The sequence below is a fragment of the Pristiophorus japonicus genome, chromosome 4 (genome assembly GCF_044704955.1).
Source record: "Pristiophorus japonicus isolate sPriJap1 chromosome 4, sPriJap1.hap1, whole genome shotgun sequence".
NCBI lineage: Eukaryota > Metazoa > Chordata > Chondrichthyes > Pristiophoridae > Pristiophorus > Pristiophorus japonicus.
Window position 1 is genome coordinate 314,718,329 of NC_091980.1, and position 24,290 is coordinate 314,742,618.

Sequence of the window (24,290 nt, forward strand, 5' to 3'; positions counted from 1 at the left end):
CTGATCCCTGATCTCAGAGGGCCACACTATAAAGAACAATTTGATAGGCTAGGGCCCATTAGCCTCATTCTCTATCCCGTATACACATCCCCACCTGGATGTGTATACGGGATAGAGAAAGCAAACCAGAATCTGGCACTGAGAAAATACATCATTAAAAAATTGTAATGTCAGTGCAAAATCCAACATGGTTGCCTGTGGAAATTAATATCAGGATCTTATTGGTTCATGCTAAACATGGTTACATGATCAATGTTTGCGATTCTTTACATTTGTAAACATCTACGATCTCAGACAGAAGACTGTTAATATAGATTCATATTAAGATAATTAGATACTCATTCACTTATTGAAAATAAAATCTATATTACATAGAGTTACGTGGAATATATAGCACAGAATGAGGCCATTCGACCCAACTGTGCTGTGCTGTGTTTATCCTCCACACCAGTCACCTCCCATTCCATTTGCCTCATCTCAGCCTTTCAACCTATCTTTCTATTCCCTTTCCTCTCATGTACTCGTCTCATCATCATCACAGGCAGGCCCTCAGAGTCGAGGAGGACTTGCTTCCACTCCCTTAGGTGGCTGAACAGTCCGATACGAGAGCCACAGACCCTGTTACATGTGGGACAGACAGTGGTTGAGGAAAGGAGTGGGTGGGGCTGGTTTGCCGCGCGCTCCTTCCGCTGCCTGCGCTTGGCTTCTTCACGCTCTTTGCCTCGAGTCTCAAAGAGTTCAACACCCTCCCGGATGCACTTCCTCCACCTCGAGCGGTCTGCGGCCAGGGTCTCCCAGGTGTCAGTGGTGATGTCGCACTTTACCAGGGAGGCTTTGAAGGTGTCCTTATAACGTTTCCGCTGCCCACCTTTGGCTCATTTACCATGAAGGAGCTCCACATAAAGCATTTGCTTAGGGAGTCTCGTATCTGGCATGCGAACTATGTGGCCTGCCCAGCAAAGCTGATCGAGTGTGGTCAGTGCTTCAATACTGGGGATGTTGGCCCCACAAGATGTCTCCGCAAGATCCTGCAAATCCCCTGGGAGGACAGGCGGACCAACATCAGTGTCCTCGACCAGGCTAACATCCCCCAGTATGAAGCACTGACCACTCGTCTAGTGAAGAGCAGAATACCGATTTCACCCTTGATTGCCGTGTGATTTTTTTTCACGTGTTCTGCCTGCGAGCATTGGGCTGCATTCTGCAGCAGTGAGCCGATCACACCAGGAATGCACCAGATGTGGTCCCTGAAAGAGATGGGGTTCAGGCCCCTCTGCACCATGCCAAGGCTCCCATAACAAGAGCAGGCCCGAAGTGGAGAGTCATCTCCTTCCGGAGAGGAGTATGGCGGCCATATACAGTAGACACCTCAAATCGTTGGAGAAATACCACCAGCGCTGCCTCCGCAAGATCCTGCAAATCCCCTGGGAGGACAGACGCACCAATGTCAGTGTCCTCGATCAGGCCAACATCGAAGCACTGACCACACTTGATCAGCTCCGTTGGGTGGACCACATTGTCCACATGCCAGACACGAGACTCCCAAAGCAAGCGCTCTACTTGGAACTCCTACACGGCAAGCGAGCCCCAGGTGGGCAGAGGAAACGTTACTACAAGGACATCCTCAAAGCCTCCCTGATAAAGTGCAACATCCCCACTGACACCTGGGAGTCCCTGGCCCAAGACCGCCCCTAAGTGGAAGAGCAGCATCCGGGAGGGCGCTGAGCACCTCGAGTCTCATCGCCGAGAGCATGCAGAAATCAAGCGCAGACATCGGAAGGAGCGTACGGCAAACCAGACTCCCCACCCACCCTTTCCCTCAACCATTGTCTGTCCCACCTGTGAGAGAGACTGTAATTCCCATATTGGACTGTTCAGTCACCTGGGAACTCACTGTTAGAGTGGAAGCAAGCCTTGCTCAATTTCGAGGGACTGTTTGTGATGATGATGGATGGCGGCAAGAAAAAAAAAGGAGCACAGAAATCAGGAGACCTTTTGTTTTACAATGCAGGAAATCAACATTCTGCTTTTCAGTATGGCCAGCGATCAAGGTGTCTTTGTCGGCCCTGTTGCCATACATCAGAGAGCACATAATGCAGCTTTGGTTTGCCTAGGGACCAGGCACGGGATGTGGTTTGCTTTATGTCAAAAAAAGAAAGGCCCCCATCTGCGAATGAAACAGCACCTGTTCTTGCTCATTGTTCCCGATTTAATGGGAGTCCTTCCTGCGAAGGGGAGTGAGCGAATAGCAGGCTCGCAAATCGGCAGCGTGCCAGGGACATTCAATCCTGCCGCAGATGAAGACTATGATTTCTGCTGACTGAGCCCTCAGACGGAATATTTCACCACCATTAATTGGGCCAACTTTACACATTTTCTGAGCAGCAGTAACGTGTAATCTCAAGTGATTATCGGTGTCGTTTTGCAAAGTATTCAAACCTTGAAACATGTTTCAATTTCACAGATCAGCGTGAAAAGGCGACAGGCTGGCTCTTTGAAGTGGGATCGGGTTTAGATGGACAGCATTTCAAAGCACGGAACAATAATCTCATGGAATAAATGATGAGATGGAGTTAGTGGAGGGTGGTGAGTAAAGTTGCAGCAGGCAGGGAAATCCTTCGCTGCCTTTGTTTGCTTCAGTCCACCTCTCCCTGAAACGAGAGAATTTAATCATTCATTCTCAGGATGTGGGCGTCACTAGCAAGGCCGGCATTTATTGCCCATCCCGAGTTACCTTGAGAAGGTGGTGGCGAGATACCTTCTTTGTAGCGGTTTGATACAACCGAGTGGCTGGTTAGATCATTTCAGAGGGCAATTAAGAGTCAGCCACTTTGGTGTCGGACTGTAGTTCCATATAGGTCGGATTTGTTAAAGGCAAATCGTGTAGAACCAACTTGGAGTTTTTTGATGAGGTAACAGGGAGGGTTGATGAGGGTAATGCGGTTGACGTGGTGTACATGGATTTCCAAAAGGTGTTTGATAAAGTGCCACATAATCGGCTTGCCAGCAAAGTTGAAACCCGTGGAATAAAAGGGACAGAGGCAGCATGGATACGGGATTGTGTCAGTGACAGGAAACAGAGAGTAGTGGTGAACGGTTGTTTCTGGGACTGGAGGAAGGTAAACAGTGGTATTCCCCAGGGCTCGGGACTGGGACCACGGCTTTTCCTGATATATATTAATGACTTGGATGTGGGTGTACAGGGCACAAGTTCAAAATTTGCAGATGACACAAAACTTGGAAGTATAGTGAACAGTGAAGAGGAGAATATTGACTTAAAGACATAGACATGCTGGTGGAATGGGCGGACACATGGCAGATTAAATTTAATGCAGAAAGGTACAAAGTGATATATTTTGGTAGAAAGAATGAGGAGAGGGCAATATAAACTAAAGGGTACAATTCTAAAGGGGGTGCAGGAGCAGCGAGACCTGGGGGTATGTGTGCACCAATTGTTGAAGGTGGCAGAGCAGGTTGAGAAAGTGGTTAAAAAGGCTTACGGGATCCTGGGCTTCATAAATAGAGGAATAGGTCGGAATTTAGCCTCAAAAAAAGGCCACTTACCGCCAGAAAGCGGCAGCCAGGGGGGCGGAGTCGAGCAGCCTCCGACTTCTGGTCCAATGGCTGCCACGATCGAAATTCAGCTCGGGGATTTTTATGTCGTTCCCCATTTCCGCCCCGCTGCTACCGAACGTCCCAAGTGCATCATCAAAGGGCGCACCTCCGATCTCCGATCTCCCGCACCTCCGATCTCCCGCACCTCCGATCTCCCGCACCTCCGATCTCCGATCTCCCGCACCTCCGATCTCCGATCTCCCGCACCTCCGATCTCCCGCACCTCCGATTTCCGATCTCCCGCACCTCCGATCTCCGATCTCCCGCACCTCCGATCTCCCGCACCTCCGATCTCCCGCACCTCCGATCTCCGATCTCCCGCACCTCCGATCTCCCGCACCTCCGATCTCCCGCACCTCCGATCTCCCGCACCTCCGATCTCCGATCTCCCGCACCTCCGATCTCCGATCTCCCGCACCTCCGATCTCCGATCTCCCGCACCTCCGATCTCCCGCACCTCCGATCTCCCGCACCTCCGATCTCCCGCACCTCCGATCTCCCGCACCTCCGATCTCCGATCTCCCGCACCTCCGATCTCCCGCACCTCCGATCTCCCGCACCTCCGATCTCCCGCACCTCCGATCTCCCGCACCTCCGATCTCCCGCACCTCCGATCTCCCGCACCTCCGATCTCCCGCACCTCCGATCTCCCGCACCTCCCACGAAATTTAGATTAAAAAAAAATCATAAATCGGCCGAGCGGTGCCCCCGACAGATTTTCCTGGCGGTGCACCTTGCTTTCAGCGTGTGGGACTTGGCTGTGCAGTGACCATTCAAGACGAGGGCCCACTGCCGTGGCCGCCATGTTTCCCGATCGGCCGGACAATTATGCCCCCGGGTTCGGCCGGGCCGCGAACAGGCAGCCTGGCACCCCCTGTTGACAGGCCGAAACCCTCCCTGGTGACCCAGTGGACCGATGTTTCACAGTGCCGAAGGGGAGAGTGTGGCGACACATGCACGTCGTGACGTCATCTCCGCTCCACCGCTGAGTGAGGCTCCGTCCTGCCTCCACTTCTGCCCCTCACCAGGACTTACCGCTCCACTTCCACCCCTAGTGCGACCGGCTTCAGGTCCGCTCCCAAAATAAATTGACAAAGAGCTTAAAATCGATCAAGGGTCCACCTCGTCTGACGCGGCATTAAAGATACTTTGAAAGGTTTCCGGCGGGGCGGAATTTCTACCCCATAGACTACAAAAGCACGGAAGTTATAATGAACCTTCCTAAAACACTGGTTCGGCCTCAACTGGAGTATTGTGTCCAATTCTGGGCCCCGCACTTTAGGAAGGATGTGAAGGCCTTTGAGAGGGAGCAGAAAAGATTTACGAGAATGGTTCCAGGGATGAGGGACTTCAGTGACGTGGATAGACTGGAGAAGCTGGGGTTGTTCTCCTTGGAGCAGAGAAGGTTGAGAGGAGATTTGATCGAGGTGTTCAAAATCATGAGGGGTCTGGTCAGAGTAGATAGAGAGAAACTGTTCCCATTGGTGGAAGGGTCGAGAACCAGAGGGCACAGAGTTAAGGCGATTGGCAGAAGAACCAAAGGCGACATGAGAAAAAAAATATTTTACGCAGCGAGTGGTTAGGATCTGGAATGCGCTGCCTGAGAGGGTGGTGGAGGCAGACTCGATCGTGGCTTTCAAAAGGGAGTTGGATAAGTACCTGAAGGAAACCATTTTGCAGGGCTACGGGGAAAGGGCGGGGGAGTGAGACTGGCTGAGGTGCTCTTCCAGAGAGCCGGCACAGGCTCGACGGGCCGAATGGCCTCCTTCTATTCTATTAAATCTCCTCTCAATCTTCTCTGCTCCAAGGAGAACAACCCCAGCTTCTGCAGTCTATCCCCGTAACTAAGTCCCTCATCCCTGGAACCATTCTCGTAAATCTTTTCTGCTCCCTCTCTAAGGCCTTCACATCCTTCCTACAGTGCGGGGCCCAGAATTGGACACAATACTCCAGTTGAGGCCAAACCAGTGTAACTAGTCTATGATTCTATGACCGAGTAAGGACGGCAGGTTTCCTTCCCTAACAACAACTTGCATTTATATAGCACCTTTAATGCAGTGAAACATCTCAAGGTGCTTCACAGGATTGTAAACAGACACCAAGCCATATAAAGAGATATTAGGGCAAACTTGGTCAAAGAGGAAGGTTTTAAGAAGCATCTTAAATGAGGAGAGAGAGGTAGAGAGACGGAGAGGTTTAGGGAGGGAATTCCAGAGGTTAGGGCCTACGCAGCTGAAGGCACGGCCGCCAATGGTGAAGCGATGAAAATCGGGGATGCTCAATTGGAAGAACGCAGAGATCCCGGAGAGTTGTAGGGCTGGAGGAGGTTAGAGAGATCGGGAGGGGTAAAGCCATGGCGGGATTGGAAAACAATGATGTGAAATTTGAAAATCGAGGAATTGCTTTACCAGGAGCCATTGAAGGTCAGCGAGCACAGGGCTGATGGGTGAACAGGACTTGGTGAGAGTTAGAATACAGGCAACAATGTTTTGGATGAGGTTTATAGAGGATGGAAGATGGGAGGCGAGCCAGGAATACTCAAGTTTAGAGGTAACATAAGCATGAATGGAGGACATCAATGAACCAATTAGGTTTTTATGACAATCTGACAGCTCCATGGTCGATATCCCGCAATAAGATGAACTTCCCTGCTCTTCTTCGAACAGTACCACAGAATTTGTTAAGTCTGCCTTGGGTTAATGTCTGATCCAAGAGACGGCAAGTCCGACAGTGCAACACTCCCTCAAGTATTGCTGTACTGCTCAAATCCTACAGTGGGACTTCAGCCCACACCCTGATGAATCAGAGGCAGGAGTGCTACCCACTCAGCCAAGGCTTATACTTAAAGTAGTCGCAGACCCTCTCCCCCCCAAGACACAGAACAGCACATGTTGGGAGAGGCAATATTTTACCGGAGCTTTCTGGGACTGTGTCCGAGCAGCGAGATCGAAACCAGTTTTCCCCGGTCTGCCTGGTCGCACTATTGGGTTGTGACAGACAAATCCTATTGATGTAAAAGAAATCAGTGATTACTTTCAAATAAATGCTATTAATTTATCTTCAGATTAGGAGACAATTACTCTCTCGCCCGCCCTCAAGCATTCTCCACCTCTCTCCATCGCACGACGCACCTTCTATGAGTAGGTAGAAGATATTTGGGGAGATACTCAGCGGTATCATCCGAAGACACAATATCAGTTTCCACATCTAGAAACATAGAAAATAGGTGCAGGAGTAGGCCATTCGGCCCTTCGAGTTTGCACCACCATTCAATAAGATCATGGCTGATCATTCCCTCAGTACCCCTTTCCTGCTTTCTCTCCATACTCCTTGATCCCTTTAGCCGTAAGGGCCATATCTAACTCCCTCTTGAATATATCCAATGAACTGGCATCAACAACTCTCTGCAGTAGGGAATTCCACAGGATAACAACTCTCTGAGTGAAGAAGTTTCTCCTCATCTCAGTCCTAAATGACCTACCCCTTATCCTAAGACTATCCCCTGGTTCTGGACTTCCCCATCATCGGGAACATTCTTCCCGCATCTAACCTGTCCAGTCCCGTCAGAATCTTATACGTTTCTATGAGATCCCCTCTCATCCTTCTAAACTCCAGTGAATAAAAGCCCAGTTGATCCAGTCTCTCCTCATATGACAGTCCAGCCATCCCTGGAATCAGTCTGGTGAACCTTCGCTGCACTCCCTCAATAGCAAGAACGTCCTTCCTCAGATTAGGAGACCAGAACTGAACACAATATTCAAGGTGAGACCTCACTAAGGCCCTGTACAGCTGCAGTAAGACCTCCCTGCTCCTATACTCAAATCCCCTAGCTATGAAGGCCAACATACCATTTGCCTTCTTCACCGCCTGCTGTACCTGTGTGCCAACTTTCAATGACTGATGAACCATGACACCGAGGTCTCGTTGCACCTCCCCTTTTCCTAATCTGCCACCATTCAGATAATATTCTGCCTTCGTGTTTTTGCCCCCGAAATAGATAACCTCAGATTTATCCACATTATACTGCATCTGCCATGCATTTGCCCAATCACCTAATCTGTCCAAGTCACCCTGCAGCCTCGTAGCGTCCCCCTCACAGCTCACACCGCCACCCAGCTTAGTGTCATCTGCAAACTTGAAAATATTACACTCAATTCCTTCTTCTAAATTGTTAATGTATATTGTAAAGAGCTGGTGCCCAGCACTGAGCCCTGCGGCACTCCACTAGTCACTGCCTGCCATTCTGAAAAGGACCCGTTTATCCCGACTCTCTGCTTCCTGTCTGCCAGACAGTTCTCTATCCATGTCAGTACATTACCCCCAATACCATGTGCTTTGATTTTGAACACCAATCACTTGTGCGGGACCTTGTCAAAAGCCTTTTGAAAGTCCAAATATACCACATCCACTGGTTCTCTTAGCCACTCTGATAGTTACATTCTCAAAAAATTCCAGAAGATTCGTCAAGCATGATTTCCCTTTCATAAATCCATGCTGACTTGGACCGATCCTGTCACTGCTTTCCAAATGCGCTGCTATTTCATCCTTAATGATTGATTCCAACATTTTCCCCACTACTGATGTCAGGCTAACCGGTCTATAATTACCTGTTTTCTCTCTCCCTCCTTTTTTAAAAAGTGGTGTTACATTAGCTACCCTCCAGTCCATAGGAACTGATCCAGAGTCGATAGACTGTTGGAAAATGATCACCAATGCATCCACTATTTCTAGGGCCACTTCCTTAAGTACTCTGAGATGCAGACTATCAGGCCCTGGGGATTTATCGACCTTCAATCCCATCAATTTCCCTAACACAATGTCCTGCCTAATAAGGATTTCCTTCAGTTCCTCATTCTCACTAGACCCACTGTCCCCTAGCACATTCGGAAGGTTATTTGTGTCTTCCTTCATGAAGACAGAACCGAAGTATTTGTTCAATTGGTCTGCCATTTCTTTGTTCCCCATTATAAATTCACCTGAATCCGACTGCAAGGGACCTACATTTGACTACACTAATCTTTTTCTCTTCACATATTTATAGAAGCTTTTGCAGTCAGTTTTTATGTTCCCTGCAAGCTTCCCCTCGTACTCTTATTTTCCCCCTCTTAATTAAACCCTTAGTTCTCCTCTGTTGAATTCTAAATTTCTCCCAGTCCTCAGGTTTGTTGCTTTTTCTGGCCAATTTATATGCCTCTTCCTTGGATTTAACACTATCCTTAATTTCCCTTGTTAGCCACGGTTGAGCCACCTTCCCCATTTTATTTTTACTCCAGACAGGGATGTACAATTGCTGAAGTTCATCCATGTGATCTTTAAATGTTTGCCATTGCTTATCCACCGTCAACCCTTTAAGTATCATTTGCCAGTCTATTCTAGCCAATTCACGCCTCATGCCATTGAAGTTACCTTTCCTTAAGTTCAGGAGCCTGGTTTCCGAATTAACTGTGTCACTCTCTCTCTTAACAAAGTATTCTACCATATTATGGTCACTCTTCCCCAAGGGGCCTCGCACAACAAGATTGCTAATTAGTCCCTTCTCATTACTCATCACCCAGTCTAGGATGGCCAGCTCTCTCGTTGGTTCCTTACATATTGGTCTAGAAAACCATCCCTAATACACTCCAGGAAATCCTCCTCCACCGCACTACCACCAGTTTGGTTAGCCCAGTCAATATGTAGATTAAAGTCACCCATGATAACTGCTGTACCTTTATTGCACACATCCCTTATTTCTTGTTTGATGCTGTCCCCAACCTCACTACTACTGTTTGGTGGTCTGTACACAACTCCCACTCGCGTTTTCTACCCTTTGGTATTCCGTAGCTCCACCCATACCGATTCCCCATCGTCCAGGCTCATGTCCCTCCTTACTATTACATTAATTTTCTCTTTAACCAGCAACACCACCCCGCCTCCTTTTCCTCTCTGCCTATCTTTCCTAAATGTTGAGTACCCCTGGATGTTGAGTTCCCAGCCTTGGTCACCCTGGAGCCATGTCTCCGTGATGCCAATTACATCATATCCGTTAACTGCTATCTGTGCAGTTAATTCGTCCACCTTATTCCGAATACTCCTCGCATTGAGGCACAGAGCCTTCAGGCTTGTCTTTTTAACACACTTTGCACCTTTAGAATTTTGCTGTAATGTGGCCCGTTTTGATTTTTGTCTTGGGTTTCTCTGCCCTCCACTTTTACTATTCTCCTTTCTATCTTTTGCTTCTGCCTCCATTTTATTTTCCTCTGTCTCCCTGCATAGGTTCCCATCCCCCGCCATATTAGTTTAACTCCTCCCTAACAGCACGAGCAACCACTCCCCCTCGGACATTGGTTCCGGTCCTGCCCAGGTGCAGACCGTCCGGTTTGTACTGGTCCCACCTCCCCCAGAACCGATTCCAATGTCCCAGGAATTTGAATCCCTCCCTTTTGCTCAAGCCACGTATTCATCTGGGCTATCCTGCGATTCCTACTCTGACTAGCACGTGGCACTGGTAGCAATCCCGAGATTACTACTTTTGAGGTCCTACTTTGACGACACCCACTCTTCCTCACCACCACCTCGGATTTATCACGCTGCTTGTCCAACATCCTGTACTAGAGGAGTAGAAATTTTCTCAACTAAATATTGGCAAGTCTTTGGTCTCCATCACAAACTCCATTCACTATCCAGCAACTCCATTTCTCTCTGTGGCCTTGGTCTGAGGCTGAGGCAGTCCGTTCGTAGTCTTGGTGTTGTATTTAACCCTGAGAAGAGCTTCTGACCACACATCAGCTCCAACCTCAAGCAGCAAAGCCTCCCTGATAAAGTGCAACATCCCCACCGACACCTGGGAGTCCCTGGCCAAAGACCGCCCTAAGTGAAGGAAGTGCGCCCGGGAGGGAGCTGAGCACCTCGAGTCTCGTCGCCGAGAGCATGCAGAAACCAAGCACAGGCAGCGGAAGGAGCGTGCGGCAAACCAGTCCCACCCACCCCTTCCCTCAACCACTGTCTGTCCCACCTGTGACAGGAGACTGTGGTTCTTGTATTGGGCTGTTCAGCCACCTAAGGACTCATTCTAAGAGTGGAAGCAAATCTTCCTCGACTCCGAGGGACTGCCTCTGATGATGAACATAGAATCCTTGGTCAAACCTAAGTCCCGCCCGTGTACCGTCAAAAGGACTGTTAAGATCCTGGTGGTACTTTGGGCGGAAGTTTGGTGGAAAAATGTGGGAAAAAATGCCCAGCAGAAAAAATGGGCCTTGCACGCCGATTCTGGGCAGCAGGTTGGATTCTGGGCGGCAAATGTGACCCTCTGCAAAGTAACGGCGAGGATCGGGTCGGGCCCAGGGAGGGAGGGAGGAACAGGAAAAATAATTTTTTTCAAAAATGGAATAAAAACTTTTCCAAATCCTTCAGAGGACCCTATCCACCAAAATCGCTACAAAATAAAAGAAGAAAACAAGTGCACTAACCTTTCTTTGCAGGTCTTCATACTTACCGTTCAGGCAAGACCTGCCTCACGCGGGGGTCTCTTCCGCTGCTGGAGCGGAGGGCCACCCGGAGCATCTGGGAGGGAGCAAGCGGGAGGACTTTTGTCGTCGTTGCACGCCGGTTAACGCCAGTGGACGCTCCCCCCAGTGGTCTTCTCTCCCCGCCAGTGTGAGGTCCTCACCACACTCGCTCACAGGGGACAGCGCCCGGAGACTGCCGAGTTCAGCCGGCGGTATGGCCACCAAATTCTGGCCCGTAGAAATTTACAACACAGGGCCATTCACACCACTGTGTCAGCCGAAAAAGGGCTATCCAATCTAATCCTACTTTCCCGCTCTCGGTCCGTAGCCTTGTAGTTTACAACACTTCAAATGCATATCCAAGTACTTTTTAAAATGTGGTGAGGGTTTCTGCCTCTACCACCCTTTCAGGCCGTGAGTTCTAGACTCTTTGAGTGAAAACATGTCTCCTCTAACCTTTCAACCCATTACTTGAAATCTGTGCCCCCTGGTTATTGACCTCTTTGCTAAGGGAAGTAGGTCCTTCTTATCCACCCTAAATCTAGGCCCCGCATAATGTTATACACCTCAATTAAATCCTCTGTTCCAAAGAAAACAACCCCAGCCTATCCAATCTTTCCTCATAGCGAAAATTCTCCAGTCCCGGCAACATCCTCCATTCCCCAAATCCGCCCTTTCACAAAGGGTAGTGGAAATCTGCAACTCGCTCCACCAAAAGGCTAATCTGTACCTCAACTCAATTTATCTGCCTTTGCTGCACCTTCCTCGATACTCTTACCCAACAAAAATCTGTCAAATGCAGTTTGTCAGTTGTTCCCCAGCATCCACAGCCTTTTGGGGGAGGGAGTTCCGGAGTCCCAGATTTCCACTGCCGTGTGTGTGATGAAGTGTTTCTTGATTTCACTCTGGAATGGCCTGGCTCTAGCTTTAGGATCATCATCATCATCATAGGCAGTCCCTCGCAATCGAGGAAGACTTGTTTCCACTCTAAAAATGAGTCCTTAGGTGACTGAACAGTCTAATACGAGAACCACAGTCCCTGTGGGACAGACAGTGGTTGAGGGAAGGGGTGAGTGGGACTGGTTTGCCGCGCGCTCCTTCTGCTGCCTGCGCTTGGTCTCGGCGTGCTCTCGGCGACGAAACTCGAGGTGCTCAGCACCCTCCCAGATTATATCCTCGTCATCTCTCCAAACTCTTGTACTGCTCAAATTCCATTTCTCCTCTGAAGTACCTTGTGGCACTTAACCATAAATCAAGTTATTTTCGCTGTTTGATTGTGCTGCCTTGGCCCCACCTTAACTTTCTTGTCTCCCTTGTAAATGCACGTTGTGAGTGAGGCAGCCTAACGTGCACGTGTCCCAGGCGTCAGTAATGGTTACATCAGGGGCTGGTGGTTATTGTGTTAAAGGTCACTCCAATACATTTCGACAATAACATTGAGATCTTGAGAGACTTTTGCCTTGGTGCACAAACACTCAAGATTGATTTACTAACTGCAGTCATTCTACTAAACCGCAGCACAAATTGTACTTAACCCTGCACAGTGCAATGCTGTGCCATACATTTCGTGTGTGATACTATTCTTTCATCCTCTCAAACTGTGCTGATCAGCGACTGCCAGGCACCACCAGTGCTTCACGCAAGGGCTCCATGGCTCACGTTACACCCTAAGCTTGGAACAGCACATTCTGGAATTGTGGTGCTGGCTGTTTTTTCCCCGGTGTAAATATGTCACACACCTGCTACATTGGAATGCTGGTGAGTGTACAGGCAAACGTCATAGGGCAATATGAGCAGGCCGACATCAGCAGGGCCGCAGGGAGACGCCATTCAAGTACTTTAAAATCCAGCTACAATCTCCCCCGCTCTGCCCTAACACTATTCCTACATGAGGACCACGAGATAAACCCAAAGTGCTATAAGTATATTTATCGGACTTGTTTCTATGTTAAAGGTGCGACATAATTGTTAGAAGAAAGAACTTGCATTTATATAGCGCCTTACACGACCTCAGGATGTCCCAAACTGCTTTACAGCCAAAGAAGCACTTTTGAAGTGTAGTCACTGTTGTAATGTAGGAAACGCGGCGACTAATTTGCACACAGCAAGTTCCCACAAAGGGCAGCGTGATAAATGACCAGATAATAAGGATAGAAACATAGAAAATAGGTGCAGGAGTAGGCCATTCGGCCCATCGAGCCTGCACCACCATTCGATAAGATCATGGCTGATCATTCACCTCAGTACCCCTTTCCTGCTTTCTCTCCATACCCCTTGATCCCTTTAGCCGTAAGTGCCATATCTAACTCACTCTTGAATATATCCAATGAACTGGCATCAACAACTCTCTGTGGTCGAGAATTCCACAGGTTAACAACTCTCTGAGTGAAGAAGTTTCTCCTCATCTCAGTCCTAAATTATCCAGAATCAATTATTCAGGATGTCATAACAGCGCATTTGGAAAGAGGTGACATGATAGGTCCAAGTCAGCATGGATTTGTGAAAGGGAAATCATGCTCGACAAATCTTTTGGAATTTTTTGAGGATGTTTCCAGTAAAGTGGACAAAGGAGAACCAGTTGATGTGGTGTATTTGGACTTTCAGAAGGCTTTCGACAAGGTCCCACACAAGAGATTAATGTGCAAAGTTAAAGCACATGGGATTGGGGGTAGTGTGCTGACGTGGATTGAGAACTGGTTGTCAGACAGGAAGCAAAGAGTAGGAGTAAATGGGTACTTTTCAGAATGGCAGGCAGTGACTAGTGGGGTACCGCGAGGTTCTGTGCTGGGGCTCCAACTGTTTACATTGTACATTAATGATTTAGACGAGGGGATTAAATGTAGTATCTCCAAATTTGCGGATGACACTAAGTTAGGTGGCAGTATGAGCTGCGAGGAGGATGCTATGAGGCTGCAGAGTGACTTGGATAGGTGAGGTGAGTGGGCAAATGCGTGGCAGATGAAGTATAATGTGAATAAATGTGAGGTTGTCCACTTTGGTGGTAAAAACAGAGAGACAGGCTATTATCTGAATGGTGACAGATTAGGAAAAGGGGAGGTGCAACGAGACCTGGGTGTCATGGTACATCAGTCATTGAAGGTTGGCATGCAGGTACAGCAGGCGGTTAATAAAGCAAATGGCATGTTGGCCTTCATAGCGAGGGGATTTGAGTACAGGGGCAGGGAGGTGTTGCTACAGTTGTACAGGGCATTGGTGAGGCCACACCTGGAGTATTGTGTACAGTTTTGGTTTCCTAACCTGAGGAAGGACATTCTTGTTATTGAGAGAGTGCAGCGAAGGTTCACCAGACTGATTTCCGGGATGGTGGGACTGACCTATCAAGAAAGACTGGATCAACTGGGCTTGTATTCACTGGAGTTCAGAAGAATGAGAGGGGACCTTATAGAAACATTTAAAATTCTGATGGGTTTAGACAGGTTAGATGCAGGAAGAATGTTCACAATGTTGGGGAAGTCCAGAACCAGGGGTCACAGTCTAAGGATAAGGGGTAAGCCATTTAGGACCGAGATGAGGAGAAACTTCTTCACCCAGAGAGTGGTGAAACTGTGGAATTCTCTACCACAGAAAGTTGTTGAGGCCAATTCACTAAATATATTCAAAAAGGAGTTAGATGTAGTCCTTACTACTAGGGGGATCAAGGGGTATGGCGAGAAAGCAGGAATGGGGTACTGAAGTTGCATGTTCAGCCATGAACTCATTGAATGGCGGTGCAGGCGAGAAAGGCCGAATGGCCTACTCCTGCACCTATTTTCTATGTTTCTATGTTTCTATAAATGGCTTAACCCTTATCCTTAGACTGTGTCCCCTGGTTCTGGACTTCCCCAACATCAGGACCATTCTTCCTGCATTCTTCCAGTCCCGTCAGAATTTTATATGTTTCTACGAGATCCCCTCTCATCCTTCTAAATTCCAGTGAATACAGGCCCAGTTGATCCAGTCTCTCCTCATATGGCAGTCCTGTCATCCCAGGAATCAATCTGGTGAACTTTCGCTGCACTCCCTCAATAGCAAGAGTGTGCTTCCTCAGATTAAGAGACCAAAGATTCCAGGTTTATCCTCACCAAGGCCCTGTACAACTGCAGTAAGACCTCCCTGCTCCTATACTCAAATCCCCTAGCTATGAAGGCCAACATACCACTTGCCTTCTTCACCGCCTGCTGTACCTGCATGCCAACTTTCAATGACTGATGTACCGTGACACCCAGGTCTCGTTGCACCTCCCCTTTTCCTAATCTACCGCCATTCAGATAAGCAAAAAAGGTTAGTGAAGTCATATCAATTCCAAATGAATTTTTGGTTGGCTGCTGCTCACTCCCGGGCATCAAAGATGTTTTCAACGGTGAAAATAGTAACTGCTTGCTCCCGAGAAACAGGCACTCACCAACTAACGTGAACATGTCCGACAGCATGCTCGCTTTGATCTTCAGATCCAAAGGCGCATCACTATTGAGAAATAAAGGAGAAGTCAGACTCGCGCAGATTCCATGCTGTACAGCTATCAGTACAATGAAACCCAGTTATAACCAACCAGATATTACAGCACGGAAAGGGCCCATTTGTCCCATCATGTCTGTGTCAGTCCCAGCTCTTCAACTGGGACAATCAAATCCAACTCCTGTCTTTTCCATTGGATTAGGAACATAGGAACAGGAGGAGGCCATTCAGACTGTTGAGCCTACTCCACCATTCAATCATACTGTGGCTGATCAGTATCTCAACTCCATTTACCCGCCTTTGCTCCATTTACCCATTAACATCCTTACCCAAGAAAAAGAGAGTCTTGACATTTGAGCCAGAATTCACACCTCAACATCTTTTTCTATTCTTCCTTTTCAAATACTTATCCACTTCCCATTTAAGTGAGGTTAGTCTCTACCTCAAAATGTTACAGCCCTGCTTAAAAAAAGGGGGAAGAGGGATAAATCAGACAACTACAGCCAGTCAGCTTAACATCGGTGGTGGGGAAACTGAGAGACAATAATCCGCGACAAAATGAATTAGCGTTTGGAAACATATGGGCGAATTAATGAAAATCAGCACAGATTCGTTAAATGCAAATCGTGTTTGACTAACTTGATTGAGTTCTTTGATGACTTAACGGAGAGGGTTGATGAGGGTAGCGCGGTCGATGTGTCTATGGACTTTCAAAAGGCGTTTGACAAAGTACCACAAAAGACTTGTTAGCAAAATTAATGCCCATGGGATCAAAGAGACAGTGGTAGTGTGGATTCAAAATGAGCTAAGTGACAGGAAACAGAGAGTAGTGGTGAACGGTTGTTTTTCAGACTGGAGGGATTGGGACCTCCGCACTTTTTGATATATAATAACCTGGACAGGGCATCATTTCAAAGTGCAAAGATGACACAAAAATTAGAAATGTAGTAAACAATGAAGAGGATAGTAACAGACTTCAAGTGGACAGAGACAGAGTGGTGAAATGGGCAGATACATGGCAGATGAAAGTTAATAGAGAGAAGTGTGAAGTGATAAGGTCCCACATGGCAGACTGGTCACGAAGGTAAAAGCCCATGGGATCCAGGGCAAAGTGGCAAGTTGGATCCAAAATTGGCTTAGAGGTAGGAAGCAAAGGGTAATGGTTGATGGATGTTTTGTGACTGGAAGGATGTTTCCAGTGGGGTTCTGCAGGGGTCAGTACTGAGTCCCTTGCTTTTTGTGGTATACATCAATGATCTAGATTTGAATATAGGGGTATGATTAAGAAGTTTGCAGATGACACTAAAATTGGCTGTGTGGTTGATAATAAAGTCATGGACTGCAGGAGGATATCAATCTACTCTTCAGGTGGGCAGAACAGTGGCAAATGGAATTTAATTTGGAGAAATGAGAACTAATAAGGAAAGGGTATACACATTAAACAGTAGGCCACTTAGAAGTGTAGATGAACAAAGGGACCTTGGAGTGCTTGTCCACAGATCCCTGAAGGTAGCAGGCCAGGTGGATAAGGTGGTTAAGAAGGCATACAGAATGCTTGCCTTTATTGGCCAAAGCATAGAATACAAGAACAGGGAGGCTATGCTTAAATTGCATAATACTCTGGTTACGCTACAGCTGGAGTACTGCGTATTATTCGGTCGCCGTATTATTGGAAGGACGTGATTGCACTGGAGAGGAAATGCTGCCTAGAATGGAGAATCTTAGCTATGAGGACAGATTGGAGAGGCTGGATTTGTTCTCATTGGAACAGCGGAGGCTGAGAGGAGACCTCACTGAGGTGTATAACATTTTGAGGGGCTTGGATGTAATGGATAGCAAGGGACTATTTCCCTTGGTGGAGGGGTCAATTACGAGGGGGCATAGTTTTAAGGTGGTTGGTGGAAGGTTTAGAGGGGATTTGAGGGGAGGCTTCTTCATGCAGAGTGTTGTGGGGGGTCTGGAACTCGCAGCCTGGTGGATGCAGAAACCCTCACCACATCTAAAAGGTGCCCAGATGGGCACTTGAAGTGCCGTAGCCTGCAGGGTTATGAACACAAGAGTTGGTAAGTGGGATTAGACTGGATAACCTGTTAGCTGGCGCAGATACGATGGCAAGTACTGCAGGAAATCGAATACGGCCAGAGTGATCTCCTGGACTAGTTTCAATCGCCTGGCTGGGTCGGAGAGGAATTTTCCCAGATTTTTTTCCCCAATTGCTCTGGGTTTTTTAATCTGGTTTTTATCTCTCCCAGGAGATCACATGACTCCGGTGGGGGTGGAGTGTAGAATGTTTTGGTGTAAGGGGTCTCGCAGTTGTGTGGGGTGGACTGGTTGGGCTGGGTGCTCTTTGCCTTTCCGCCATTGTTCATAGGTTTATATGTAACCTTCAGGGCTGCTGACCGAGGGCCGTGTGGCTCTTTGTTGGCCGGCGCGGACACGATGGGCCAAGATGGCCTCCTTCTGCGCTGTAGATTTCTGTGTTTCTATTTCCATGATTCTATACATTTTGGTAGGAAGAATGAGGAGAGGCAATATGAACTAAATGGTGCAATATTAAAGGGGTTACAGGAACAGAGAGACCTGGGGTTATATGTACACAAATCTTTGAAGGTGATAGGACCAGTTGAGAAGGCTCTTAAGGCGGCTTACGGGATTCTTGGCTTTATAACACGGGTTCGGCCTCAACTGGAGTATTGTGTTATTCTGGGCACCACACCGGAGCCATGTGATCTCCTGGGAGAGGCAAAAACCAGATTAAAAAACCCAGAGCAATTGGAGAAAAAAATCTGGGAAAATTCCTCTCCGACCCATCCAGGCGATCGAAACTAGTCCAGGAGATCACCCCGGCCGTATTCGATTCCCTGCAGTACTTGTCATCTTATCTGCGCCAAGGCCTTGGAGAGGGTGCAGAGGAGATTTACCAGAATGGTAGCATGGATGAGGGACTTCAGTTATGTGTAGAGACTGAAGAGCTGGGGTTGTTCTCCTTAAAGCAAAGAAGGTTGAGGGGAGATTTGATAGACCTGTTCAAAAGCATGAAGGGTTTTGATAGAGTAAATAAGGAGTAACTGTTTCCAGTGGCAGAAAGGTCGGAACCAGAGGACACAGATTTAAGGTGATTGGCCAAAGAGCCAGAGGCAACATGAGGCAAGGGCAGTGGAAGCAGATTCAATAATAACATTCAAAAGGGAATTGGATAAATACTTGAAGCGTAAATAATGGTGGAAACTGCGGAGGTATTGGCCATAATCTTCCAATCCTCCTTGGATATGGGGGCTGGTGCCAAAGGACTGGAGAATTGCAAATAGAAACATAGAAAATAGGTGCAGGAGTAGGCCATTTGGCCCTTCAAGCCTACACCACCATTCAATAAAATCATGGCTGATCATTCCCTCAATACCCCTTTCCCGTTTTCTCTCCATACCTCTTGATCCCTTTAGCCGTAATGTTACACCCTTGTTCAAAAAAGGGTGGAAGGATAAACACAGCAACTACAGGCCGGTCAGTTTAACCTCGGTAGTGGGGAAGCTTTTAGAAATGATATTCAGGGTCAAAATGAAGTGTCTCTTGGACAAGTGTAGATTAAGTAAGGAAAGCCAGCACAGATTTGTTAAAGGCAAATCGTGTTTAACCAAGACGATTGAGTTTTTTGATGAGGTAACGGAGTGGATTGATAAGGGCAATGCAGTTGGCGTGGTGCACATGGATTTCCAAAAGGTGTTTGATAAAGTGCCACATAATCGGCTTGCAGCAAAGTTGAAGCCCGTGGAATAAAAGGGACAGAGGCAGCATGGATACGGGATTGGCTCAGTGACAGGAACAGAGAGTAGTGGGGAACGGTTGTTTCTGGGACTGGAGGAAGGTATACAGTGGTGTTCCCCAGGGCTCGGTACTGGGACCACTGCTTTACTTGATATATATTAATGACTTGTATGTGGGTGTACAGGGCACAGTTTCAAAATTTGCAGATGAGACAAAACTTGGAAGTGTAGTGAACAGTGAGCAGGAGAGTGACAGACTTCACGAAGACACAGACAGGCTGGTGGAATGGGCAGGCACGTGGCAACTGAAATTTAATGCAGAAAAGTGTGAAGTGATACATTTTGGTAGGAAGGACTAAAGGGTACAATCCTAAAGGGGGTGCATGAACAGAGAGACCGGGGGGTATATGTGCACAAATTGCTGAAGGTGGTAGGGCAGGTTGAGAAAGCGGTTAATACAGCATACGGGATCCTGGGCTTCATAAATAGAGGCAGAGAATACAAAAGCAAGGAAGTTATGATGGACCTGTATAAAACACTGGTTCAGCCTCAACTGGAGTATTGTGTCCAATTCTGGGCCCCGCACTTTAGGAAGGATGTGAAGGCCTTAGAGAGGGAGCAGAAAAGAATTATCAGAATGGTTCCAGGGACTTCAGTTACATGGATAGACTGGAGAAATTGAGGTTGTTCTTCTTAGAGCAGAGAAGGTTGAGAGGAGATTTAATAGAGGTGTTCAAAATCATAGAAACATAGAAAATAGGTGCAGGAGTAGACCATTCGACCCTTCAAGCCTGTACCACCATTCAACATGATCATGCAACTTCAGTACCCCATTCCTGCTTTCTCGCTATACCTCTTGATCCCTTTAGCCGTAAGGGCCATATCTAACTCCCTCTTGAATATATCCAATGAACTGGCCTCAACAACTTTCTGTGGTTGAGAATTCGACAGGTTCACAATTCTCTGAGTGAAGAAGTTTCTCCTCATCTCAGTCCTAAATGGCCTACCCCTTATCCTGAGACTGTGTCCCCTGGTTCTGGACTTCACCAACATCGGGAACATTCTTCCTGCATTTAACCTGTCCAGTCCCGTCAGAATTTTATATGTTTCTATGAGATCCCCTCTCATCCTTCTAAATTCCAGTGAATATAAGCCGATTCGATTCAGTCTTTCTTCATAGGTCAGTCCTGCCATCCCAGGAATCAGTTTGGTGAATCTTCGCTGCACTCCCTCCTCAATAGCAAGAACGTCCTTCCTCAGATTAGGAGACCAAAACTGTGCACAATATTCCAGGTGAGGCCTCACCAAGGCCCTGTACAACTGCAGTAAGACCTCCCTGCTCCTATACTCAAATCCTCTTGCTATGAAGGCCAACATGCCATTTGCCTTCTTCACCGCCTGCTGTACCTGCATGCCAACTTTCAATGACTGATGTACCATGACACCCAGGTCTCGTTGCAACCCCCTTTTCCTAATCTGTTACCACGCAGATAATATTCTGCCTTCCTGTTTTTGCCACCAAAGTGGATAACCTCACATTTATCTACATTATATTGTATCTGCCATGCATTTGCCCACTCACCTAACTTGTCCAAGTCACCCTGCGGCCTCTTAGCACCCTCCTCACAGCTCACACTGCCACCCAGCTTAGTGTCATCTGCAAACTTGGAGATATTACATTCAATTCCTTCATCTAAATCATTAATGTATATTGTAAATAACTGCGTTCCCAGCACTGAACCTTGTGGTACCCCACTAGTCACTGCCTGCCATTCTGAAAAGGACTCGTTTATTCCTACTCTTTGCTTCCTGTCTGCCAACCAGTTCTCTATCCACCTCAATACATTACCCCCAATACCATGCGCTTTAATTTTGCACACTAATCTCTTGTGTGGGACCTTGTCAAAAGCCTTTTGAAAGTCCAATTACACCACATCCACTGGTTCTCCCTTGTCCACTCTACTAGTTACATCCTCAAAAAATTCTAGAAGATTTGTCAAGCATGATTTCCCCTTCATAAATCCATGCTGACTTGGATCAATCCTGTCACTGCTTTCCAAATACGCTATTACATCTTTAATAATTGATTCCAACATTTTCTCCACTACTGATGTCAGGCTAACCAGTCTATAATTCCCTGTTTTCTCTCTCCCTCCTTTTTTAAAAAGTGGGGTTACGTTAGCTACCCTTCAATCCATAGGAACAGATCCAGAGTCTATAGAATGTTGGAAAATGACCACCAATGCATCCACTATTTCTAGGGCCACTTCCTTAAGTACTCTGGGATGCAGACTATCAGGCCCTGGGGATTTATCAGCCTTCAATCCCATCAATTTCCCGAACACAATTTCCTGACTAATAAGGATTTCCTTCAGTTCCTCCTTCTTGCTGGATCCTCAGTCCCCTAATATTTCTGGAAGGTTATTTGTGTCTTCCTTAGTGAAGACAGAACCAAAGTATTTGTTCAATTGGTCTGCCATCTCTTTGTTCTCCATTATAAATTCACCTGATTCTGACTGCAAGGGACCTACATTTGTCTTCACTAATCTTTTTCTCTTCACATATCTATAGAAGCGTTTGCAGTCAGTTTTTATGTTCCCTGCAAGCTTCCTCTCATACTCTATTTTCTCCTTCCTAATTAAACCCTTTGTCCTCCTCTGCTGAATTCTAAATTTCTCCCAGTCCTCAGGTTTGCTGCTTTTTCTGGCCAATGTATATGCCTCTTCCTTGGATTTAACACTATCCCTAATTTCCCTGGTTAGCCATGGTTGAGCCATCTTCCCTGTTTTATTTTTACGCCAGACAGGGATGTACAATTGTTGAAGTTCATCCATGTGATCTTTAAATGTCTGCCATTGCCTATCCACCATCAACCCTTTAAGTATCATTCGCCAGTCTATCCTAGCCAAATCACGTCTCATACCATCAAAGTTACCTTTCTTTAAGTTCAGGACCCTAGTCTCTGAATTAACTGTGTCATTCCATCTTAATGAAGAATTCTACCATATTATGGTCACTCTTCCCCAAGGAGCCTCGCACAACAAGATTGCTAATTAAACCTCTCTCATTACACAACACCCAGTCTAGGATGTCCAGCTCTCTAGTTGGTTCCTCGACATATTGGTCTAGAAAACCATCCCTTATACACTCCAGGAGGGGTCTGGACAGAGTAGATAGAGAGAAACTGTTCCCATTGGTGGAAGGGTCGAGAACCAGAGGACACAGATTTAAGGTGATTGGCAGAAGAACCAAAGGCGACACGAGGAAAAACTTTTTTTAACACAGCGCATGGTTAGGATCTGGAATGCACGGCCTGAGAGGGTGGTGGAGGCAGACTCAATCATCGCGTTCAAAAGAGAGTTGGATAAGTACCTGAAGGGCAGGGCTATAGTGAAAGGGCAGTGGAGTGGGACTAGCTGACGTGCTCTTGCAGATCCAACGGGCCGAATGGCCTCTTTCTGTGCTGTAACCATTCTATGATTCCATGTATCATTCTCTGATTAGCTACATGTGCTAGAGCATTTCATGTTCGAACAATCCTGTGACAAAATATTCTTCGAATAGTCCCCTTCATTTTTCCGGTGATACCCTCAGGCTTTGCTCCTCCACAGTGACCGACTCACCAACCATCCAAAACAATCGACTATTTAGCCTCTCAAAATCTATCAGAATTTTGATGACCTACTGGATTTCCCATTAACCTTCGCTGCTCCAGGGTAAACAGTCTCCATTTTGCAAGCCTTTCTTCACAACTATAACCTTTCGCTCCTGGAATCTTCCCCGAGAATCTTCACTGTGCCCCTTCTGCAGCTCTGATGTGCCTCCTATGATCACCTTTTATAATGACATTTCATAAAGGTACCTCAATATAATTAGGTTCAGCGTAAAAATAGATTAATGAAGAAGAGTTGAAGACAAAGATGCTTGGGTGGAAAAACGGCAGATAAAAAGGGACCTCGCCCAAATCAAATATAAGGAACAATTGCCAAACGGAGCCATAGATCGGCAAAGAGAAATATTTAAACAGGAGATGGAAAGGAAACAAATTAATAACATCCCAGAAAGGAAAAAAGGCCTTGTGTCAAAGGCTGGGGTTCCACGGATGGATCTGTCAGGAGATTAGCTCAAATTTGAAATTGAACACAGCACAGAGTGCTTACAGTGCAGGTAACAAAAAGGAAAGCCAGAACACACAAATAAAATATAGGAAACTACAAATTTGGAAAGGCTTATGAGAAAAAAAAAAATCAAGAAAATTAAAGGGCCACCAAAAGGCTTTCTATAGGTACATTCGCAGCAAGAGGTAGGGGCCTTGCAGCCAAGAGATGGAGGAGACAAGCCTGTAGTGCAGAGTACGGGAATGGCAGATCAGTGAATCGAGACTTTGCCTCGGCTTTCACAGAGAAGGTGGATAGCGATTGGGAGTTAGAACTAGCAGAGGTGAGCATAGAACAGGTTAGTGGAGGCTATTATCCCAAGAGAAATGGGCCAAAGTTACTCAGACTTGAGATAGGCAAATGGCAGGGACCTGACTGTTTACATCCAAGGATCCTGAGGGAAGCCGGGAAAGAATACTGGAGGCTGTGATTCGAACCATAGAATCACACAGCACAAGGGGGAGACCATTCGGCCCATTGTGTCTGTGCCGGGCGGCTCTTTCAAAGAGCGATCCAATTAGTACCACTCGCCTGCTCTTTCCTCTCAGCCCTGCACATTTTTCCTTTTCAAATATATATCAAATTCCCTTTTGAACGTTATTATTGAATCTGCTTCCACCGCCTTTTCAGGCAGTGCATTCCGTATCGTAACAACTCGTTGCGTAAGAAAGATTCTCCTTTGGCTCAGCATAAGTTTTCCTTATATCTCTGTGAAGCTCCTTGGCATGTTTCTCTGTGTTAACAAGATGCTATGTAAATACAAGTTGGTGTCTTACTCCATAATTCTGACCCCTGACCTCCTTTATTATACTCCA

The 24,290-nt window shown here is 47.0% G+C and overlaps 1 protein-coding gene across 9 annotated transcripts in view; it reads right to left on the reverse strand.

Moving 5' to 3' along the window:
• Positions 1-24,290, reverse strand: part of ttll5 (tubulin tyrosine ligase-like family, member 5) — a 595,921-nt gene that overhangs the window by 409,399 nt on the left and 162,232 nt on the right. For all 9 annotated transcript variants that reach the window (XR_011593158.1, XM_070879712.1, XM_070879709.1 and 6 more), the window contains 2 exons: positions 15,505-15,566; positions 6,528-6,619 (listed from right to left, as the gene is read on the reverse strand). Coding sequence is in view for 8 of the 9 variants with exons in the window: in XM_070879712.1 (XP_070735813.1) it covers positions 6,528-6,619; positions 15,505-15,566 (154 nt within the window). In the remaining variant the exon portion in view is untranslated. The remainder of the gene's footprint in view (positions 1-6,527; positions 6,620-15,504; positions 15,567-24,290) is intronic.